The sequence below is a fragment of the Pseudopodoces humilis genome, chromosome 8 (genome assembly GCF_049639895.1).
Source record: "Pseudopodoces humilis isolate 2021_Gansu_Grassland_sample_001 chromosome 8, ASM4963989v1, whole genome shotgun sequence".
Classification (NCBI taxonomy): Eukaryota; Metazoa; Chordata; class Aves; order Passeriformes; family Paridae; genus Pseudopodoces; species Pseudopodoces humilis.
Genome location: NC_142207.1, coordinates 15,898,784 through 15,919,439, shown reverse-complemented (window position 1 = coordinate 15,919,439; position 20,656 = coordinate 15,898,784). Strand labels below are relative to the sequence as shown.

Here is a 20,656-nt window from a genome sequence, read left to right as displayed (position 1 = left end):
AACAGCATCACACAGACACAGCCAGTGTCCCAGAGTGCAAAGAGCAGACCAGAAAGCAGGCCCATTACCTAGGAGTCCCCCGAAGGTGATGGCAGGAGAGAGAGCAGCAAAGTAGATGAAGAGAACGGCTGCGAGACACTGGCTGTGCAAGGCGTCTCTGATGTCACTGAGGTATTTGGGGTACCTGCGCTTTATGTCCCGAACCAGACCTCCAAAAAAGATCCCGGTTCGCTTCAAAGGGTCGTCCTCAGCTTCCTCCTCTTCTTCCTCAGCTTTCACTTCACACAGCTCTGGAGGTGCATGGAGGGCAGGGCTTCAGCAATGAACATGGCTGGGCCCTTGGGCTGTCCCCCTCCCCAATACCTCATAGAGCAGCACTAGCCTGGTGGGCCCCCTGTGCCAGCACATCCCACTGCCTCCAGCTGTCCCCAGCCACCAGTCACTGCCCACAGTCACTGTCCTGCTCCCCTTGCCCCGCTCCCCACTGCAGGAGCCAGGCCCTGCCCACCCCTCTGCTGGGCTCTGGGAGGGCCCATTGGGACACACAGGGCACTAGGCACAAACTTGCCCAAATGTGAATGGAGAGACCTTTGGCTTCCTGAGCAGTGCCCTCCTTCATGGACTTCTGCTCCCTCTCCTTCCTCTTCTTCAGCAGCAACTTCTGGAAGGTGGCAATGGATTTGAGCAAGTCTTTCCCCTCCACCTCTGATGGGGGGATGACAATGCTGCAGTCCAAGAACTCGTTGATTGCATTGAGGAGGTCTTGACGATCATCTGCCATGTATGCAGCCTCATGGAAGTGCTGGAAGGGCAGGAAAAAAGAGAGAGGGAGAATGCTCAGACTAAGAGTAGACCCAGCTACCTACAGCCTGGAAAGACAACGCTTGCTGTGACCTTTCGAGTATCATTCTGCTCCTCCATCCACTACTTGTCTCACTACTGCCACTCTGTGAGCCACACTCCTGAATCCCGCCTCCTGTTTTGAGGGAGAAGCTGGTAGAGCCCTAAAGCACAAGAACCATGACCTGAGCAGGGAGCATAAGAGACTCTTGGGAGTCTCTGCATGGAAGAAAGAGAATGAGAAAATAGGCATCTACAGCATGAAGGAAGCCATGCAAAGGAAACTAGGCAGAAAAGGGAAGATATTTCTGACAGCAAGAGCAGGTGAGCAAGGAAGGACTAAGGAGACCAGGCAGGGAGGTGCTGGCAAACAGGTGGAAGTGCTGCACTGCCTCTGGAACATGCCTCCAGAGAAAAGGTTGGAGGATGATGAATGAGTGAACAGCCTGTAAAGGAGGTAGGGGACAGCTAAGATCCCTGCAGCACACAGACTCCCTGGAGCCACAGCTTCAAAGTAAATGATACTGTACTCTCTCCATGGCGCCAGGACGGTGTAACCTTGCTGTGGCCAGCCCTGGCTGCAGCAGCTGGCTCTGCTCTTCCAGAAAGAGGAGCAGACACTCAAATGAATGAGGTCAGCCCACAAACACAGCCCTGAAGATGGAAAGGCACCCCACCTCTTCTGGCTATAAACATTCTCAGCTGAGCCCCACGCAACTTCAGGGAAGGAATCTTTCAATCTTGCTGCTTCTAATGTACTTTTTCTGATTGAGCCTTTTAATCTCCAGTTCAGTGAAAGTTGTGCAATACTGTCAGTACAGGAAGGTTTGTTACTTGCTTATAGTTACATGGCACCAGCAAGAAGAACCTGTGAACCTCTGACCCTCTTGTGCTGGATGTATGCACCAGATGCTCAGATTGGTTTTCCTTTGCATTTAATTCCTTACCAAGATAATCAATTTCACTGCCATCTAGACAGAGGGCGGACTTCTAGCAGTTCACTTGCTCGTCAGAAAAACCTTCCCGCCTCCTCATCTCTCCTACATGGATGTGCTTCTATGCATGGATGCCCTAGCCATGGGACTCAGACAGAAATCTTCATCCAAACACCCAAAAACAGTCCCCAGGAATTCCTGGGATTTTTTTGTCAGTTTGGTCCAGGCCAGGTGTCACAGTCACAGGCATCATGCAGCCTCCCCACCTCTCTGTGAAATGTCAGTTGAACATCACTCCTCTAGCCCTAGGTTGTCCTTTTCTCCTGCTTCTACACATGGTCTCTTTCTTCACCAAGCCTAGCACACACTGTCCCAGCCAAGTAAGTGTCTGTCCTACTCTTTCCTCTGCACTGGAGCATTCTACCTTGGCCAAGCCAGGCTGATCTTAAAAATCCCAGGTGCTCACACCTGCCTGTCCCCACCTGAGCCTTTGCACAGCTCTCATCTCAGGACTGTCTTCTAAGGAGCCAACAAAGCTCCCTCACAGCATCACTGCTCATCAGCTGCTCACCTTGTCAGACATGAGGGTGGAGATTGAGCGGCCAATTTCGTGGTAGTCCATGTTGGCCTGGCTAGGTCCCAGCAGCACAAAGATGAATCTGACAGGAATTGGGACCTCCAAGACAGATTCCAGGAAGACAGCCTCATTTAGTCGGACGAAGGCCATGGTTGGCTGCTCCAGAAACTGCACACAACCTACCAGGGGGCAATGTTTGGAGCAGAGTTAATCACTGGAGTGAGCTGTACTGGGCTGCCTTTAACAGCAGACACAGGGGTTTTGGAGGTTCCTACAAGCCCTGCAGTCATGTACTTTCTCCAGATCACAGACACAGCACTGAACTTCTGAACTGAGGACTGCTCCAAGTGCTTCACTGATCATTCACAAGCAGTGCTACTTTGTTTAGCCTCCCAGCTAGCCCATTCTCAATCCCTTACAGATGGGCTCTACTTTATAAGGAGCTAAGATTAAATTGGAAGGTTGTTTCCCACTTACGGAAGGAAACCTCTTACATGTTACTCTTACCAAACAAATTTCTAATCTCATCAAAGAATGAAATCAGGTTTGCTTGACATGACCTATTTCCCATAAACCTTACTGCTTGGCAATAATTACTTTCATATTCTTTAGTTCTTTATTAATTGAATCCCATATTAGCTCAGCCACTATGCTGGCTGAGAAGGATGTCAGGTTAAACAGTCTATAGGTACTGGCTCACTGTGTTCCCCTCCTTGAGCATTGATGCTATGAGCTTTTTCTGTTACCTTGTATGTTCCCTGTATTCCTAAACTTTTTTCTTTTTTTTTCAGGGAAAAGAAAGTCACTGCTTTAAAGACTCATAGGTATTTTACAAAGAGTCATTTTGTTTTACAATGTCTGCACTTCATCAGTGCTTGGCAGTCTCCTTGGTTCCTAACAGATTGGGAAGTACTCCTGCATCCTCCAGCACACCAGCCGCTTCCTTCACGTACCGAACACAAATGTTTATTGAGTACTGGTATTTCTCTGGCATTATTACTGATCTTTCTGCCATCTGTGTCCAACAAAGAGCTTTCTTCTGTGTCAGGCTGGCAAATCTGGGCTTTCTGAGAGTCAAAGCAAATCTCAAGACACAGCCTTAGCTCAGAAACAAGCCAATGTTTAGTTATTTGAGTACTCACTCAAAGTGCATTTATGAACCTGATTTGGCCTCGTCATGATTAAGCATCAGTTTGGTTGGGCTGCCAAGCCTCTTTGCCTGAGCTTTTAATCTACTGGGTAGACAACAGCATTTACTTTGCTTGTAGTATAGCAGGGTTTGCTGAGAAGTTAATGCCAGCAAAGTGCCGAGAAGAAATACTTTTGCAGTCAGAAGGCAGCAAGCCCACTGATGCTCAAGCCTGACTGCTCACACCCCTCCTGTACAGAGAAATAAGTCCTGGTAGTGCCACAGTCAATATATGAGATCTTGCCACCAGCCAGGCCCTGCTTCTGTCACCTCAAAGCTCACTGGAACACACAGCCAGCAGCCAACACTGGTCAGGGACAGGGCCCAGCTGCTTGCAAGGTGTTAAGAGGCCAGACAGAGAGCAGCAATGGTCTCTGGCAGGGTGATGGCTTGGCCATCAGTCCCCTCAGGCACCACTAACCTACTTCTGTGTTGCAAAACCAAACATACTGTGAGCCTGGCAGGACTTACACCACTAAGCTGGGCCCCAGCTCCCAGCAGCAGTGTCTATCAACCTCTTTTTTAATTTAGGAAAAGAACTACTCTGGCAGGCCAAATATTTGCTGTACACAAACAGAACATGAACCATCACTGAAGGAGGGAGTGTACCAGGCTCACTGCCCAGCTGAACATGTATGATTTGACCAAATATCCCTCAGGAGTGAGGGCACAGACAGCTGGGGCCACACTAGTATCTGCACTAATCACTGTGGGACTCTACATGCCACCTCTTACCTATGGATGCTAACTCTGAAGCAGGCAGCATAGTGTCTGTGGAATAGCAGGCTGCATAGCTTTCTCAGTCTTGCCTGAGAAAGTGGCCTGAGAAATCATAGGGAAGATTTAAAACAATCCTCAGAGACAGAAAACAGCCTTGCAGGTGCTGTTTGTCTGTTCCTTGTTTTCTGGCAAGAGAAGGTCGAGGGGTAGTGTGCCCCACTGACCAATGATGGTGATGTGTTAGTTTATTAACCAATAAGAGTTTCTTTTCTGTACTTTTCACGTATCGGTCTATAAAAAAGATCTGAAGCAATAAACCGAGAGAAATTCTCCTGATCGACTCCCTAGAGAGTCTGTGTCTTTCTTCTCGCCGTTCCTAATACAGCGACACTTACCCACAAGGACCACTGTGGCCTCTGCATCTTCAGGGATTTTCTCCATCAGCTTCAGGTATTTACGATGGCCCTCAGAGTTATGAAGATGTGGATTTTTCTGCCAGGAAAGAATACAAATTAGTAAGGGTGAAGTCCCCATGCTTTGGTCTCCCTACACAGCCTTGCACCCCACTGGCACAATTGCAGCTGGGCTTGCCTTGGCTGCACACCCAATGCCTGCTTCACAGCAAGGCACCCTCACAGCAAAGGACACCCTGCAAATTCCAGGGTTGCTGCTGCCACTACGTGCTCAAGCAGACATCTGAATACAGTGCAAAGCCAAAACTGGGTACCAAAATCATAATGCATCGACCTGATTTCCAGTGCTCTAGGTGATCCAGGGAGTTCAGTCCTCACATGACAAGGTTTCCCCACAAAGGGGCTCAGAGGTGGGTGCCATGGCCTGCTGTCAGCCAACAGCTGTCCCCAGAGAGTGGAAAAAGACACAGTAAGGCCCCCAGGTCACCCTCACCTCCTTGCACTCGGTCTCGTTGGCCTTGGGGTCAGCCATCTCAATGCGTTCTTCCCCCATGAGGGGCACGCACGTGTCTGTGGTGTGGTTGTGATGGTGGTTCCCCACTATGGAGTTCATGCTGGAGCTGGAGTGGTTCCTCGGGAAGAAGCCCTCTTTCTCATCATTGGGATGGCTGAGGAGGAGAGTGGTGGCCATGAGGGGACCTGTCTCCCTTGTCACCTGGGCTCACAGAAAACCCCCGGGCCCTGGGAGCCCGTGTCCATGTCCACCCACCTGTGCTTCAGCAGCAGGGCACGCAGCACGTTGGCCCGATCTTCTGCCCTGATCTGGTCAGAGATGATCATGGTCTCCACCATGAGGTGAGCAATGCCAGGCAGAGTGGTCTGCTCCAAGTCAAGGAGGACGGCACCTGTCAGCAATGAGGGGAAGAGCCCTGCTCCTAGAGTGCAACACTCCCCATCGCATTCACACTCTGGGGACACAGCTGCTCCACCAGGAGCCAGGCTTTGGTTGGGGGACAGATTCAGCTGAGAAATGCCAGAGTCCAAGTGCCCCATGTCCTTTCTGCAAACCCTTGTCCCAAGAGAACCCAAAAGCTCCAAGATGCAGTGGTAGTTCTGGTATCTCCTTTCGTTTCAGTCTCCCACTCTGACCAAACTTGCCTTTCCACACCAAAGATGGGTCCAAGATCTGCTGGCCAAGGCACAGCTGGGTGTTGCAGCTTCCATGTGCCTGAGCCCAGTGAAGCAGAGCATGGAACCAACACAGGCACCCTTTGGCTAACGCAAAGCCTGCCAAACAGGCTGCAGGATGTCTGTCTCCACAGACACTACGTGAAGCCTGGACACAGACACTGTCTCGTGCCTCCAGTGAGGGACCTAGCAGCGACAGAAGCTATCCAGCAAAACTTGTCCTAGAGCAGGAGAGAAACCCTGGTCTGTTCTTCCTCACTCACCGTGGGCAATAGTCTTCCTGAGCTCCAACAGACTGCGGAAGGACAGTGAAGCCACATGGGGTTTCCCCCACCTTGCTGTATCCTCCTCCACATCCTCCTCAAACTTGATCCAGCGGGCTGTCTCCCTCCAGTGCATCTCCTGGTTCTTATCCACCACCAGCTCATTCAGCTCCACAAACACCTAGTGTGGATTACAGCGAGGACATGAGATGCATACAGCTCTACCAGGAGCACACAGAAAGGTTCAGCTCCCTCCTCAAGGTACCGCCTGCTCTGACGCGCTACTGGAACAAACCTGCCATAGTTTAACCAGAGGTTTACTGCAAGAAGCAGCCAGGATAAATATCACTGACAGCATGGCAGGAGCTCCCATCAGCACATGGGACACCAGAAAGCTCCAGGTGACGTGGTGTGGGCAGAAAGGAGAGAATGATGCAATGCTGCATCCCTTTCTACCAAACTACAGAAATTTTGTCCTCTTCCGTTCTTCTTGGTTTCCCTCTAAATTTCCCACACTTACCAGAGATAGTGATGTGACTGTTCTGCCAACTTCCACAACAACATCACCATTTCTGTGATGATTAATGTCTATCCTAAGATCAAAGCTTTGTGGTTTAAGGGAAATCTCCCCTTTTATTGAAAAAAGTGTATTTTCAGCTCTCATGATAATGGATAATAGCATGAAATGTCATCCTCAAGGTCATGTGAAGAATTAATTATATCGAAACACATTTATCACTTTATAAATTGCATGTTTCTAGTCCTGATTTATAGCTTCTGAACAAGTGTGGGAGGACAGCACATGGATACCTCGTGGGGCTTTCTATCCAACTTCTTCTTCTTCTTCTTTTTCTTGACAGATGGAGTTGATGCTAATTTTTTGCTTGTCCTGGTGATCTGACTCCGAGACGGTTTTTTCATCAGATGCCGCCTCACACCTGGGTTATCTTCAAAGCGGTGGCCTGAAGACACAGGAAAGGAAAAAAGGCAACCAATTTGTCTAGAGGATATACACTGTCTGTCAGGGAAATATATCCAAGCACATTCTTCTCTCATTAACTTAGGCTACCAAAGCCCTGGCAGCTGGAGAATTCACCATCATCCTCCAGAACTTTGAAGATCCTTCCTGCCTCATTTGCCTACTTTCATCTCCAGATGTCTGTGAGCTAATCTCTTCACAAAGAAGGTTTCCTCCTAGGCTGTGCATACACTTGGGGCTTCATCACAAAAGCTTTCACTCATGGTACCTGAACAAGTGATATGGGAATCCTCCCCATATTCCCCCAACAAAAAGCAACCTGCAGCCTTGCCTGCACAGTTCTGCACCCACACAGCAAAGGCACCTGGCTGGACCTCACCTCTTGCATCAGGGGAAGGCCTGGCGCTCAGCAAGCATAAAGGGCAGTGAAAGAGAAGGATATTTAGCTGCTGGTCTGGGAGACATAAGGAAATATCAATGTCTGTTTTATTTAATTGTGTGATGGGACTGTAGGATAACACTGCAGCCTGGGGCTGGCTCAGAGGCTGGCAGTGAAGTCGAGCTATTGCTGCTTCTAGACGATCCGCAGTGCCACTGCAATGCCCTCGGAAAGGTCTGCCTTAGAGACTGGCTGGCTGAGGCAGAGCCTCACAGAGCCTCCTGAGAGGCTCTTAAGGCTGCTCTACAGACCCATCACTGTGCAGTTGGCTAGCCAGCGCTCACCAAAATGCAGCCACAACCGTGCCAGCCTTTCTGCAATGCCAGAGAAACAGCGCCTGGGGAAGAGCCTGCCAGGGAGAATTTCCCTGGACACCGCTCAGAGACAGCAAGTGTATCTTTCTCAGCATGGACAACCCATAGGAATGTGGAAAATCTCTAGTTAGGCAGGCTCACCCAGCTAGATTAATGAGTCAGGGCTTTTGTTCAGCTTTGGTCCATTGAGGTTTGCTTTAAGACAATGTAAGGCAATGCCAAGGTATTCTCCCTGGCAGAGCAAGGGCAGGTAGGTCTCCATTGGGTGGGGTGAATGTTCTGTCTGCAAATATCTTTCTGCACTTAGCTTCAAGACCTGCAGCTTTCAGGATATAAGAGACAGTAAAAAGCACAGGGTTTTAAGTCTGAGCGGTCTCTTTGGTGTTGCAGAAAAATATCTGTACACCTCTGGCATGGAAAGACACACCCAGCATCAGGCCAGGCATACCATGGCCTTCCACCTTGGAAATCTGGGTCACTAAAATTAAATATCAAATGAATCAATACTGAGCCTCAGGGCATTTTCCCCCATTGGCTGCCCTGCTGATGCATGTCCTACTGATGGTGGGACTCCTCCCTGCTCCACTTACTGCACTGCAATGTCGATAGGAGCCAATAACTGCCCAATAACCACCACGAACATTTCTGGGAGCCAGGCACGTGTGGGGCTTCCGTGGAGTTTCACATGGATTTCTCAGTTCCTGCACGCACAGTAGCCACTTCAGCACACTCAGTATGAACTCATGCATAAAACAAGCAGTCCACTAGGCAGATGATACTGGTATCTGTCACATTTGCTCCAATCCCTGCAGCTTCTGATTTTCCTATGCACCCTGGGACTCCTTCTCACCTTGTCCCAGGGCCACAGTACACTCTGCCCAGCAAAACAGAGCACAGCAAGCTCTTCTCACAGCAATGACAACTTATTACACTGTGCTCTTCAACAACAGCCCTACAAAGCATCCACAGGTGTCTAGTCTTAGCCAGAAAACAGCTGGAGGACAGATAAAAAGCAAGGAACCACGTTTCCTGACAGCACCTCCAGTGACTCCCATACTCACTGACAGAGACAGGAATCAGAGAGGGTCAGAGAGCATTGGTGAAGGCACATCTCCAGAGCCCTACCTACAGCAGACCAAGGAGAAATCTACTTTACTGCTCTTCCTCGGCACTGTTTGTGGCTATTGAGATGCCCCTGGGGGATACAACTCATAGGAACAGGGTGGGCACCTGATTTTAATTTAGGAGAACCACTAGCTTTGGGAGTCCCATGCAGAACTCAGCTGAAGTGCTTCAAGCTGCTCTACAGAGACCCTTTCTGTATCCTGTCAGATTGGTGGTTTCCCCAATGAAAATCAAGCTCAAGAGAGCACCTAAATCTGAGGTCCTTATTCAGGACACATATTAGACTGAGACCAAAGGGTGATATATGCTCAGGGCACAGGTCTGTCCTTGCTTGAAGCCAGACACTCCAGGGAGTACTGCTCTTGCTCTACCAAGAATGTACCATGAATGCCTTTGCTAGCAGGCAATTGCCTTCAATTTACACCAATTTACACCACAGTTCCTGCTCCCCTCCTTTCATTTCCCTCAATCCACAAGAAGGGAAGACCAGAAAGAGGCATCGGAGTACTTATATCAGTACTAGAGAGCTACCTGCTATCCTGGCATCACAGGGATAATGCATGCTGCCCAATGGTTAAGTTATAGCAAGAAAAAAGAGATTTAAAACTTGGACTCCTGAAATACATAAAAAGAGACTTAAAACTCAGGTTCTTGAAATATTTAAAACCAGACTAAATGAAATGTTAATCAACATACTGTAAGACACAGCCCTATGCTGGCTTCTGAAAAAAGCTACTACCCTGTCCTGCACAGAGCCCAAGTCTCTCCCGGCTGATGCTGAGTTTAATGTCATAGGGATAGTTCATCCCTGCTGCCAACTATGTGTCCAGGTCCAGTACTCCTCATACTCCAAACACTTAAAAGAATGCAAGGAGACGAAGGACTCCATTCTGTTCAAAAACAATTGATTCCTCCTGTATCCGAGTTGGTCCTGGAAGAAGCATTGCCATGGAGTGAATAGCTGGGCAAGTGGCACTGGCTGAAAGTGAACTGGCTCTGCACAAAACAGACTCTGGTGTCTCAGCCATGTCTGACTCTTCCATAGCTCTCTGCAGGATTAATCCACAATGTGGATTCATTATACAGAAATAAGAGTTGTCTGTACAGTGCACCTGCTGTATTAGTTGTAGCAATCAATTAATGTGTTAACTACTAGAAAGCCCAATTTCCCAACTTTGTAAGTGATGCATTATCACACCTTGCAGAGTGATCTGCCCTTTCTACCTTCCCAAGAATAGCCTTGTTTTCCAAGGTGAACCTGGAACAATTTCTTCACACTTTTAATTTACAGTTCATTCAGCTCGTGACAGCTGATGGGACCAATTTGCTCCAGGTTTCTATTTTGAACTTTGCTACTACTATATGCCCTATCAATTTACAGTAACAAGTAGCAGAGTTGTTACTGTAACAGCCAGAAGATAATCCCCACTTGCTGGTCCCTGCAGATGCACAGAGGCAGACATTTTTTCCCCTGAAGACTTGTAAAGATGGAACAGATGATAAAGAGAACATGATGCTGGGATTCGGAGGCAGGGCAAATTAAGTCTTTTGCCCAAGATCAAACAGTCTGTGACAGAAGCAGAAGCTGAACCAAGACATCCTGAGCTCCTGTTACAATCACTCTGCTTTCCCACTCTTCTGTGTAAAGCTGTTTAGTGGGCATGGGAGGGTGGGACATCACCCTCCCATGTGCACTCCTAAAATCCCTTGAAAAATTAACACATGATCCAGATGAGGACATTTGGACATCCACCCATGAGCCATGGATATGAACAGTATCACTCCCACAGTGGGCCACCTTTTAGCTTCATGCACCAAGGAAGGACCCCTGTGAGAGATGGGAGTGAGGCTCTGGTTTCTGCATGGTCTCTGAGATGGCTCAGAGACCACTCTGCAAGGGATGTGAAGGTATAGAAACAGATGCAGAGAACAGGAAGACATTCTTGACTCTCAGGATTTCTATTCTCTCCTTCCCTGCTTTTTGCACTCTTGCTTCCTTCCTTCCTCTTTTCCCCCTTCCAGGCACTCCAGCCTGCTAGTTTCACAGCCATGCTCAAGCATGCAGATAACAAAGACTAGGTTATTTTTTTTTCCTCTGGGCAATTAGGCTATGGTGCAGAGCTGAGAACCTGATACCCACCTCTGCTGTCAGACCCGCACCTCCACTCTAATTCCAGCAAACAGAACAGCAGCACACTGTCACCTTGTGCTACAAATGGAAGGGGAAATGTCTTTGTCCATATATACCCCTCAGAGCAGCTGCTTTTTTCTCTGCCCACGGCATGGGCCACATCCTGATAAGCACAAACAGCAAGATGCAGCTGCTTCTGGAGCTGCTCGAGCGAGAAACACACAGGAAAGCATCTCAGCACTACAACACAGATGGGTACTAAGAACTCACACAGACACACAGGCATCAGGCAGCTCCTCCGGTGTCCCCAGACACACAGTGGGGCAGACTGTACTTCCTCTAAACCAGAAGACCAACCTAACACGGAGAGGGTACAGACAACAAACACGGGAGCGGGTTATGCACTGTAGCTGGGGGCTCTGATCTACAGCTGCAGCCATGGGGTCACTGCTCTGGTACTTACAGGTGGGCTCCCCGCCTGGGTAGCCCAGATGGTTTCTGATGGCCTCCCATAAATCATAGTCTTCAAAATTGAAGGCAAATTCGTCAAAGTCCTCATAGCCGAGTGAGTTGCGAATACAGGTGCTTATCACTACCTCTGGGCTGCTGCCCCCTTCCGATTCCTTCGCTGGCTCCTCTCTCTCTTGAAGGGTTGTCATTTTGTCCTTGTGAAGGTCAGGGGTCAGGTGTCATGAGCGACACGCCTTCAGATGAGGAGCCAGGATAGCCAGGCTGATGTGTGGAAAGCAAGCTGCCCCCCTGGGGGGGCTTCACCACAGCCCCGGGGCCAGCCCCGGTGCCTCGCTCCCCTGCTCACAGGGCATGAAGGTGCCGGCTGCAGCAGCCCCGAGGACTGATGAGGTTCCAGGAAGACTGGCTCCACCCAGAGATGCTTCCGTGGGGGACTGCCCCACCAGCTCCTCCAGAGCAGGGTCCTCGCTTTTCCGTGGGGTCTTGTGCCGGATGCCCAGGGCCGCGACACCCGTGGCCCGGGGCCAGCCAGGCTGTGTGTGCAGCACCGCTTCTCTCCCTCACTCCCCTCTGGTGTCTCCCTCCCTCTCCAGCCTGCAGAGCAACCTATTGAATTCTCCATGTCCTCGGGCCCGGAGCGTGCATTTCCATGACGTCTCTTCTCTCTGTCCTCGTGCCACGCACAGGGGCAGTCCCCCTCTGAGGCGCTCCAGAGGGGGCAGCTGCCTCTGCCACGAGAGCGGAGGAGAGGGGAGGCTCCTCACCTCAGGTTTTCTGCAATACCAGAGCTGGCGATGTGTCACACAGAGGGCTGATCGCTGGGAAAGTGTGTCAGGAGAGGAGAGAGCTGGGTCTCAGAGCTAGGAACTCTGAACTGGAGAGGACAGGTGGGTGGGTGGAGGAGCAGGCATCCTCAGGTATAGGTGGGAGTAGAGGTGCTGAAAACATGAGGAATCGGCGCTGTGGACAACATAAAGCTGACAGAGACGAGACAATGCTGGAAAAGAAGGATCTGGGGAACAGGAAGGTGAGGACCAGGTCCTGTGGCAAGCTGAAGACTGCCTGAGGCTGCTAGGGGAGAGCAAGAGAAGCACGGGACAAAGGGACACACGCACTGGTAATGCAGGTAGTGTTGTAAAGCCTCACTTTTCATGCCGTCCAAGTCAGCGGATGCCAGCATCTGGGCCTCGGCCTCATCTGTGGGGACGCGCTGGTACGCTGCACTCTCCAGGGTGGTCATGCTGCCGATGCACATCCTCTCCTTCAAGTCATAGGTAGCCCTTTGTCCGCTCGCCACCTGGCCCCAGGCCTTGCGCTTCTCCCACCCGCGTGACAGACGCTCTCGAGGCCCGGGGGGACTGCAGGAAGCAAACAGACTGACAGTAGAAAGCTGGGTAAACAAGAATGGGCAGAGGCCCTCAGGGGTTGGGGTCCCCTGGCCCAGCCCTGACCAGCAAGTCCCTGAGAAGGAGCGGGGCCAGCAGTCATCTCCTGCAAAACTTGAAGGCTGCTCCTTGTTCTCCTCCTCTTCCCTACCACAGAGTGGGATCAGCTTGTGCCCAGTGTTGGGGACCTACCCCTGAATTGATGGCCTCATGATCACCTCCTGGGGCTTCCCAGCCTGCAGCTCAGCAAGACAGCACAAGTTAGCTGAGAAGAAGGGTATTCCAGGCATGCCTCTAACCCTGCACTGTGGGGAATCACATGGATCCAGGGAGGTAGCAGGAGTCCATGGAATCATTGTCCCACCAGAGAGCAGCCCTCTTGCTCCCAGATGCTCTCCCTCTGGGGCCCACGTCCCTTCTGACCCAGCAGGCAAGTTCAGGCTAAGCACAGCCACTGTCCTTGGCGACAGACTCTGTGCGGTGACCTTGAGCGGGGGAGAGCAGTGGGCAGCTTGGCACTGCTCACCTACCTGTGGAGAGAGGCAGGGCCCTTGTCCTGCAGCAGGTCAGCAAAGCGAGGCATGGGGGACAGGATGCCACACTCCTCCTCCACGTGGAACTGCGCGGGAGCCAGAGTGCTGCTGGACTCCTCCTCATCGCTGCCAACAGTGAACTGCAGAGACAACAGTCCTGACAGCAAGAGCTGGGCAGACAGCCTTCACCCCACTCCTGGGCACACAGATCCTCCTCAGAATGGGCCACAATGACTTTCCCCACATGCCCCATACCCTGGGACTGGTCATATTGAGCCCTCCACTATACTATAAACCTTAAGAGCAGATACATTGATCTTCCCCTATAGGTCTTACAGCCTGAAAATCCTCATGCACACCCACCCCTCCATCCACAGCAAGCAATGACTTACCTGTCACTGTCCTTTGCTGGCCATCTCTGCTAGGCAAGGACAAAAACACTCTTCCCACAACACTGCACAGCTACAACTTCTTATCCCTGAGCAGCACATTTGCTGGCACCCTCCTACCACCTCCCCCCAGACTCTAAGCCCCATCCAGATAGGCATGTCCTGGCCTTGCCTTTGGTTTGCTTGGGGACTCCAGCTTAGGGGATGTGTCCTTCCCACGAGTTTTGGCCTCAGACTCTGCAGAGATTTCTTTCTCCTGGACCTCCTCTGTCTCAGATTCTCCTTCTTCCTCTTCTTCTTCTTCTTCCTCTTCTTCCTCCTCTTCTCCTCCCTCCTCGTCCTCTTCTTGGATGGTGGGGGTGACCTCTGAGGGAGGTATTGAGGTTTTCTTCTTTTTCCTCCTCCTTTTTTTCCTTCTGCTGGCACGGGGTGGCCTCTTTTGGAACTTGAGGGCAGAAGGGAGGTGAGTGGAAAGGGGATGATGGATGTGGTGCGAGGTTTGGCGGTGGACTGAGAGAGAAAAAGAGAGTCAGGGGCAGGAAGAGGCTGGGAGGAACCTGCCAGGCGCCCCTCCAGGAAACAGCATGGTCTGAAGATCAAGGGCCAGGAAGGGCAAGGAGAGCCACCAGCCCGCAGGGACATAGCAAAGCTCCTTCAGTGATGCAGCAGGCTGTGTCCAGCCTGGGGTAGGTTGGGACACAGCCCCTGTGCAGTGCCAAACCACCCCAACACAGCTCCACTGCCCTGGGGAAGGCGGCACTCCTCTCCCTGTGTTGCCAAAAACCATTTGCATGGCTGTGCAGAGCTGCAGTGACCTGCCACAGGCAACATCCCCTTCCTAAACAAAGGGAAATGTTTCTTGCATCCTCAAACAAGCATGATTTGGGCCCTTTACAAACTTTCTAGGAACATTACTTAGTGGTGAGGCCATGGCTTAGTGGTAGATTTGGTGTAGGTTTACATTTGGACTTGACGATCTTAGAGGTCTTTTCCATCCTAAATGATAGTTATTTCTTTTCTGCATAATGCTTCTTCGAGTTGAATAGATGTAGCTTATTTATCTCCCAGGCTTTGACAGAAAGTTCCTCCTACACAGCCACAGGAACAACATTGCAAATGCAACCTAAGTCCACATCCCAGGTACTTTGAGGGCACGTGTCTACCAGCCTCTGAAATTCAGGTTCAGTTAGAAGGCTGTCTTTTAAAAACCAGGGTAAAGAAACAGGGCAGAAGAACTTTTTCTTTATACTAATCTACAAAGAGAAATTCATAGAGGCTTGACCTGGGTGTCATGGGAATTACAGAATGAGAAGAAATTAAGGGCATTTCTGAGCCTGCACTCCAAAACAAAGGCAATGCACCAGGCAGGGAACAGGGTAAGCTCAGCATCCCACTGTGATAGAAAGAGAAGTTGCTGCTGCCAGGGCTAGCTGCAGGCACAAAACCTCCCACGGACAGTCTGCAGGATGCACAGGTCCTAGGGCTGCACTCAGAGCAGCTGAAATCAGGGGGCACTAGCCACTTGGCAAGGGGGTGTTGGTCGGCAGCTCTTCCTGAGGAATTGTTTCCAGCCTGTTTTGATTTGGTTCCTTCCCAGCTTTCCTGTGACATGGCATCAAAATCTGTTTATAGTGAAAACTACCTTCAAAGGACATTTTCAGTGTAGGCTGTAACCTTCTCCCTGGGAGAGCCAGGCAGGTTCATTGTTCTGCTGTCATGTTTCCTTTCCTTTGGTTTCTCAAGTCTTTTCTCCCTTGTTTCCCCCCTTGGGAACAGCAGGGATATTTCACACATCCCCCTGGTTTAGAAACAGCAGCTTGTGGCAAGATTAGAGGAGATTTAGAATGGTCAGACATCTGCAAATTGGAAGGAGTTTAGGCTCTTTATAAACACTCTTTTCTCAAAGGTGTTTCTTTCTTTGGTGTACCCTATTTCACTCACAAGATGTGGCAAAAAGACCCTCCTGTCCTGCTGCTGTACTTCTATAGCATGCCAGAGATAGGTCAGGCACAAATTTCTAATGTAAGAAGCAAGGAAGACCCCAACTATACACATGTTGCTCCTTCAACAGCACAAAGCTGCTGGTGAGGACACAGCCCATCTTTCCCTTCTGGCTTGTTCACTTCAACCCAAGCCAGAAACATACATGTTTTGGATCAGAAGGAAACTGAAGCCTTGGGCTGCAGGGAAGGCATGATGGTGTGTGATCTGGCACAGAAGAGGGGAGTACTGCTCTTCTCTTTACCCCTGCACTCAGCCCTCCTCGTGTCAACCAATGACATCTGCACAGAGGTGGTCTGGAGGTGGGAAAAACACACCTCTCCCAAACACAGAAGGATTCATACCTCCCTCTTCTTCCTCTTTGTCCTCCTGTGCATCCAGTCTCTGCCTTCCCTCCCTGCTCCCTTCCTTGCACTGCCTGCCTGTATGGAAAGTTACTGCCAAACTAGTGTCCCAGATGTTTGATTACATTTCTTGGTGAACTTGATACAAGAGACATGAAAAAGTAATTTGGATAGGGAGCCCAGAAGGAAGAGCCTACATATTAGGAATTCCTGTATTTGACTAGAGCAGGAAACATTTCTAAGCCCAGAGAGCATTCACTTCTGTGTTATCTTTAAAAGTCTAATGACCTAACCAGATCTTCCAGCTTTATGAATACGAACTGCATAAAACTTTTGATAAACAGGGTTGATGTAGTCCTAGACAACAGAAATACATCAGGAGTTCAGAGGAAAAAAAGCTTGATTCTGGCAAAAGAAAAATGATTCTCCTATTAGTAAGGAAAAAAAACCCAACCCCCAACAGTACAAATCTCTAGTCAAACTTTCAGAAAGCTTCTGCCATGCATGCTCAAGCAGATCATCCATGTCCTCCAAGCCAACCCGCACACCTGTGCACACAGGCAGAGCTTCTGAGCAGGTGGGTCCTACGGGCACAGGACAGGGAATCAACCCACAGCAAAGCTATCGACACCTTGCAGCCATGTGCATGAGTGAGTGTGAGCCCAGATGGGAAGTGTTATTTGAATGGAGCCTCTGTAGAGAAATGATACAGGCAAAAACCAGCAGCTGAGGTGCACTGCAGTAATAGACTTTTACCAGCAAGCTTTTGTAACAGACATTGGAAATGAGTGGCCAAGCAGAAAACAGCCTGGTGATGTACTTGGGACATAATGTTCCTGAGGTTGTATCCCATCAAAGCCAAACTGGAAAAGAAGCACTATGTGACTGTGGAGAGCCACAGACTGGGAAAATCTCCCAACCATTGCTGTGTCTACCACACAAACAGGCTGCTGGATGGGGGCCTCTTCCTGCCTTTAACTGTTGTTTCTACAAAGTAACAAAACCCACCTTGGTGTAGGTACATTCTCATTTAACACCCAAAGTGACTTTGGGCACACCAGTTGCCTTCATCACCAAAGGGCAGTTAAAGGAATAGACAGGCTACTCAGATGAATTCAGGTGAGATAACTACAGCACTTTAAATTCACACTCCATTTTTATTTTGCAGTTCCTTTCTTTGATCAGATAAGCCAAATGGATTCTTGAGTGCTATTTAGAAATACACAGGCATGTCTGACTGGAGCCATCTGCTTTCAGACTGGGGGGGACAGCCTGGCTTCTGGTCATATTTGGATGTTTCTCTGCAGCCACATGGAAGAAAAATTGTTTTAAACTGGAAATTTCAACTTGGGGAAGTAGCTGCAGAGGCCTCAGAGACTGATCTAGGAGGTGAGCAAACATCCCGGGCTGAGCTATGCTGCTGGGTAGGCTGTGCAGTAGCTATGCCTATGGAAACGGAGAAAACAGGAACAGACTGGAAACAGGCCGTGGGCACTGGTGCTAAACTGTGTGTACATAGCACCTTGGGAACGCTCTGGAGGAAGGAAGTGAATAGCAGGCTAATACAATCTGCAATCCTGGCACAAGGCTGCAGAGCACGTGGGACTGACTGAGCGAGGGCTGGTGGTGAGGGTGGAAGGGGGTACAATGTTTCAAAACCTACATACATTCAAAATCTCTCTCACTGTAGCTGCGACTTTGCTTCTCCAGATTGCTTGATGCTGACTTGCTTATCAGGTCCCCAAATCTCTCGATTGACAAAGTCTTATCCAAGTCCTCATCGTCCTCGGCACCAGGAGAGGCTTTCTCTGCGTCATCTCTGCCCTGCACAGAAACCGCCAGGTAAGAATCAAACACGGCAGACCCCTAATGCCCTCTGGATCCTCCTGCCCTTCCAACAGTGCCAGCTTGCTGAGGAGCAGCAGGCTCCATACAACAGGCCTGGGGCATAATTTCTCACATAGAGGCACAGCTCTGCTCAAAATCAAGTGCCAGAACAGACCAGCAAGCTCCCAAGGGACACTCTGAAGGGACACCTTAGCGGTCCTCCACACCTCTCTTGAGTGGCAGGTATCAAGGGAATATGCTGGTGCCTGTTTTTCCCATAGGAGGAAATGCATAGCTTTTGTTTGACTGGAATTTTTCTCTTCACATTTAACTGCTGCCCTCTTGTCTTCCCTTTTCCCAGTCTGCCATCTCTCTCATTCTTAGACCTCCTCTGTATTTCCCCTTGGGAAACAGCATCCCTGCTCTGGTGAGCTGCCCTTGGGTCAGTGACCACCCTGTGCCTTCCCACCTCCCTTCCACATGCCTAGGGACTCCCCGTTCCTCTTGGATACCTTCTTCAGGCTTTTCTGCCCACTTTCCTCCTGTTTCAGGCAATGGGAACTTCTCTGCCTTTTGCTGGTGGAAGTGCCCTGAGATGAGCATCACCAGGTGTTCCCTGGCCTTTCTTTCTTTTTCTTTCTTTCTTTCTCCTGAGCAGCTGCAGCTGGTAAAATTTTCCATCAATATAGCTGAAATGCCAGCGCGGAGCTGTTGTGGACTCCCGTGTTTCCATGGAAACAGGAGGAGGCCCAACTGTGACAAATCTGCTAGGCAGAAAGAGGGAGCAAGGCAGCTTTAGCCGAGAGATCCCTCTCTTTGCATCCCTGTTCCGTGGCCTAGAAGCAGTTTTGTATCTGTGGGTGAGACTGCCTCTCCTCTCACCTTAGCACGGGTGTCCCAAGCCCAGCCTAAACGGTGATAGTCTATTTTCAAGTTACTCAGCTCCTCCTGTCACTTGCGTACCCTACTCCACGGCATGTGAAGGCACAGGGACCTCGCAGAGCAACCTCTGGCCTTTTCTGGGCCACAGTTTGCTGTCTGTGTGGAGAGGATGTGGGCTCGTGGGCAGCCTCGGGGCACGCTTCATGCAGACCTGTCCCGGTGCTGCAGCATGCCGCCAGGACAACAGTGCCACTCTCAGCCGGCAGGAGCACGGTCCCGGGGAAGAGATGGCCCCACTGCTCCTGGATTCCCACCTCACCTGCTGCAAGTCGATGAAGACATCTCCTACGGGAGGGGACTCTCCAGCTGCCATTTTGGTTCAGGACCTAAGGGCCTGGGCAAAATATCAACCCTTCTCTTTCACCGGCAGGCACCCAGCAAACCTGGAGAGTGGCATAACCTGTGGAGAGAGGGCAGGACAAGGGAATGTCGTGGGAGACTGCTGGCCACTGCCCTCAAGCCCCTGGCTCCTGATCCAGAGGTCACCTCTTCAGCCCTTGGAGAACCTCCCTGGCATCACTAGGAGAGGCCTGTCCCCAGCAGTGTGCAGGGGCAAGCGGCCCAGCCCACGCTGCTTTGGCCACCAGCTCCAGCTGATCAGGGATAGATGGGATCCTGTCCTTCCCTGAAAGGTCAGAGGGGTCAACGGAGACAGCAGCTATATATAGCTCCTGCACGGGCTGGGCGAGAGAAAGAAAATCTTCCTGCTCAGCCACCTCCCCAGCAGCACACTGTGCAAAGTGGGGGTGTGACTGACCACCAGGGAAAGAAAAAGTTGGAGAGATCGGGTGCTGGGAGTACATGCCAGGAGCAGGCAGCAGAGTGGTCCTGTGGCACCTAGCTTTAACTGGACAGATCCCAAAAAAGGCCAGAAGGAAACACAGAGAGAGCTGTGCAGACCACAGAGATAGCACAAGGACAAACAGTTCATCACTCAAACGCCACACACAAAACAACACATTACAGGCAGAGACCAACCTACAGGCTGCAGATCTGTGCCCTGTCAGCACTGGCTGGGTTAAAGGACACACGAGTCCCTGAGGACAGCACAAAGGAACAATCTGCTCAATATCCAACTATAGGTGATCAAGGAAAAGAGGTGCCACGCTTGACAAGGACTGGGATACAGACTAACACAGAAACACCTCTGGTCAAACCATCTACAGCAGCAGCACAGCCTAAGCTGCACCCCAGGAAGAACTGGAAATGGTACAGAGACTGGCACTGGGGAGACACTGATCCCCAGAAACTCATCTGAAACAGAGGATATGTAAGCACATAAACAGTGATTTGGGCACAGGGAGAAGCAAAGTATCCTCAGTTCACAGCACAAGGAAAGAGACATTCGTTCAAACTACAAGGGTAGAATACAAATGAATTCAAAATTGGCAAAACATTTTTTTTTAGTGATGTCATCAAGGAGCAAAAAACTGCGAAGTCAGAGGATAGCTCAGCCATCTCTCTGGTAACAAGTTATATTTATGATAAAGAAAATGAAGAGAAGTTAAAACCATCTTTCAGAACAAGCTATTCCCCAGCTATGAAAGCTTTGGAGTAAGTATTATAATCTGTGTCCTGGCTATCTGCTGAGGAGTTTCTTACCATCTATTCTGAAATACCTAGCATGGGACACAGTTCAAGACAGGTGACT

The 20,656-nt window shown here is 50.2% G+C and overlaps 1 protein-coding gene across 4 annotated transcripts in view; it reads right to left on the bottom strand.

Annotated features, from left to right (window-relative positions):
- Positions 1–20,656, bottom strand: part of SLC4A3 (solute carrier family 4 member 3) — a 33,765-nt gene that overhangs the window by 9,450 nt on the left and 3,659 nt on the right. Inside the window, exons 2-14 of one of the 4 annotated variants that reach the window (XM_005519728.3) lie at positions 19,265–19,405; positions 17,904–18,060; positions 14,064–14,401; positions 13,500–13,642; positions 12,731–12,942; positions 6,936–7,087; positions 6,126–6,306; positions 5,444–5,579; positions 5,168–5,342; positions 4,657–4,753; positions 2,347–2,531; positions 589–802; positions 69–290 (exon numbers count right to left, since the gene is read on the bottom strand). In XM_005519728.3, coding sequence (XP_005519785.1) covers positions 69–290; positions 589–802; positions 2,347–2,531; positions 4,657–4,753; positions 5,168–5,342; positions 5,444–5,579; positions 6,126–6,306; positions 6,936–7,087; positions 12,731–12,942; positions 13,500–13,642; positions 14,064–14,401; positions 17,904–18,060; positions 19,265–19,318 — 2,266 coding nt within the window. In that variant the 5' untranslated portion in view covers positions 19,319–19,405. Of the gene's footprint in view, positions 1–68; positions 291–588; positions 803–2,346; positions 2,532–4,656; positions 4,754–5,167; positions 5,343–5,443; positions 5,580–6,125; positions 6,307–6,935; positions 7,088–11,576; positions 12,400–12,730; positions 12,943–13,499; positions 13,643–14,063; positions 14,402–17,903; positions 18,061–19,264; positions 19,406–20,656 lie in introns of those variants that run through there. The other 3 variants (XM_088058519.1, XM_014249542.2, XM_014249541.2) reach the window with 3 other exon arrangements.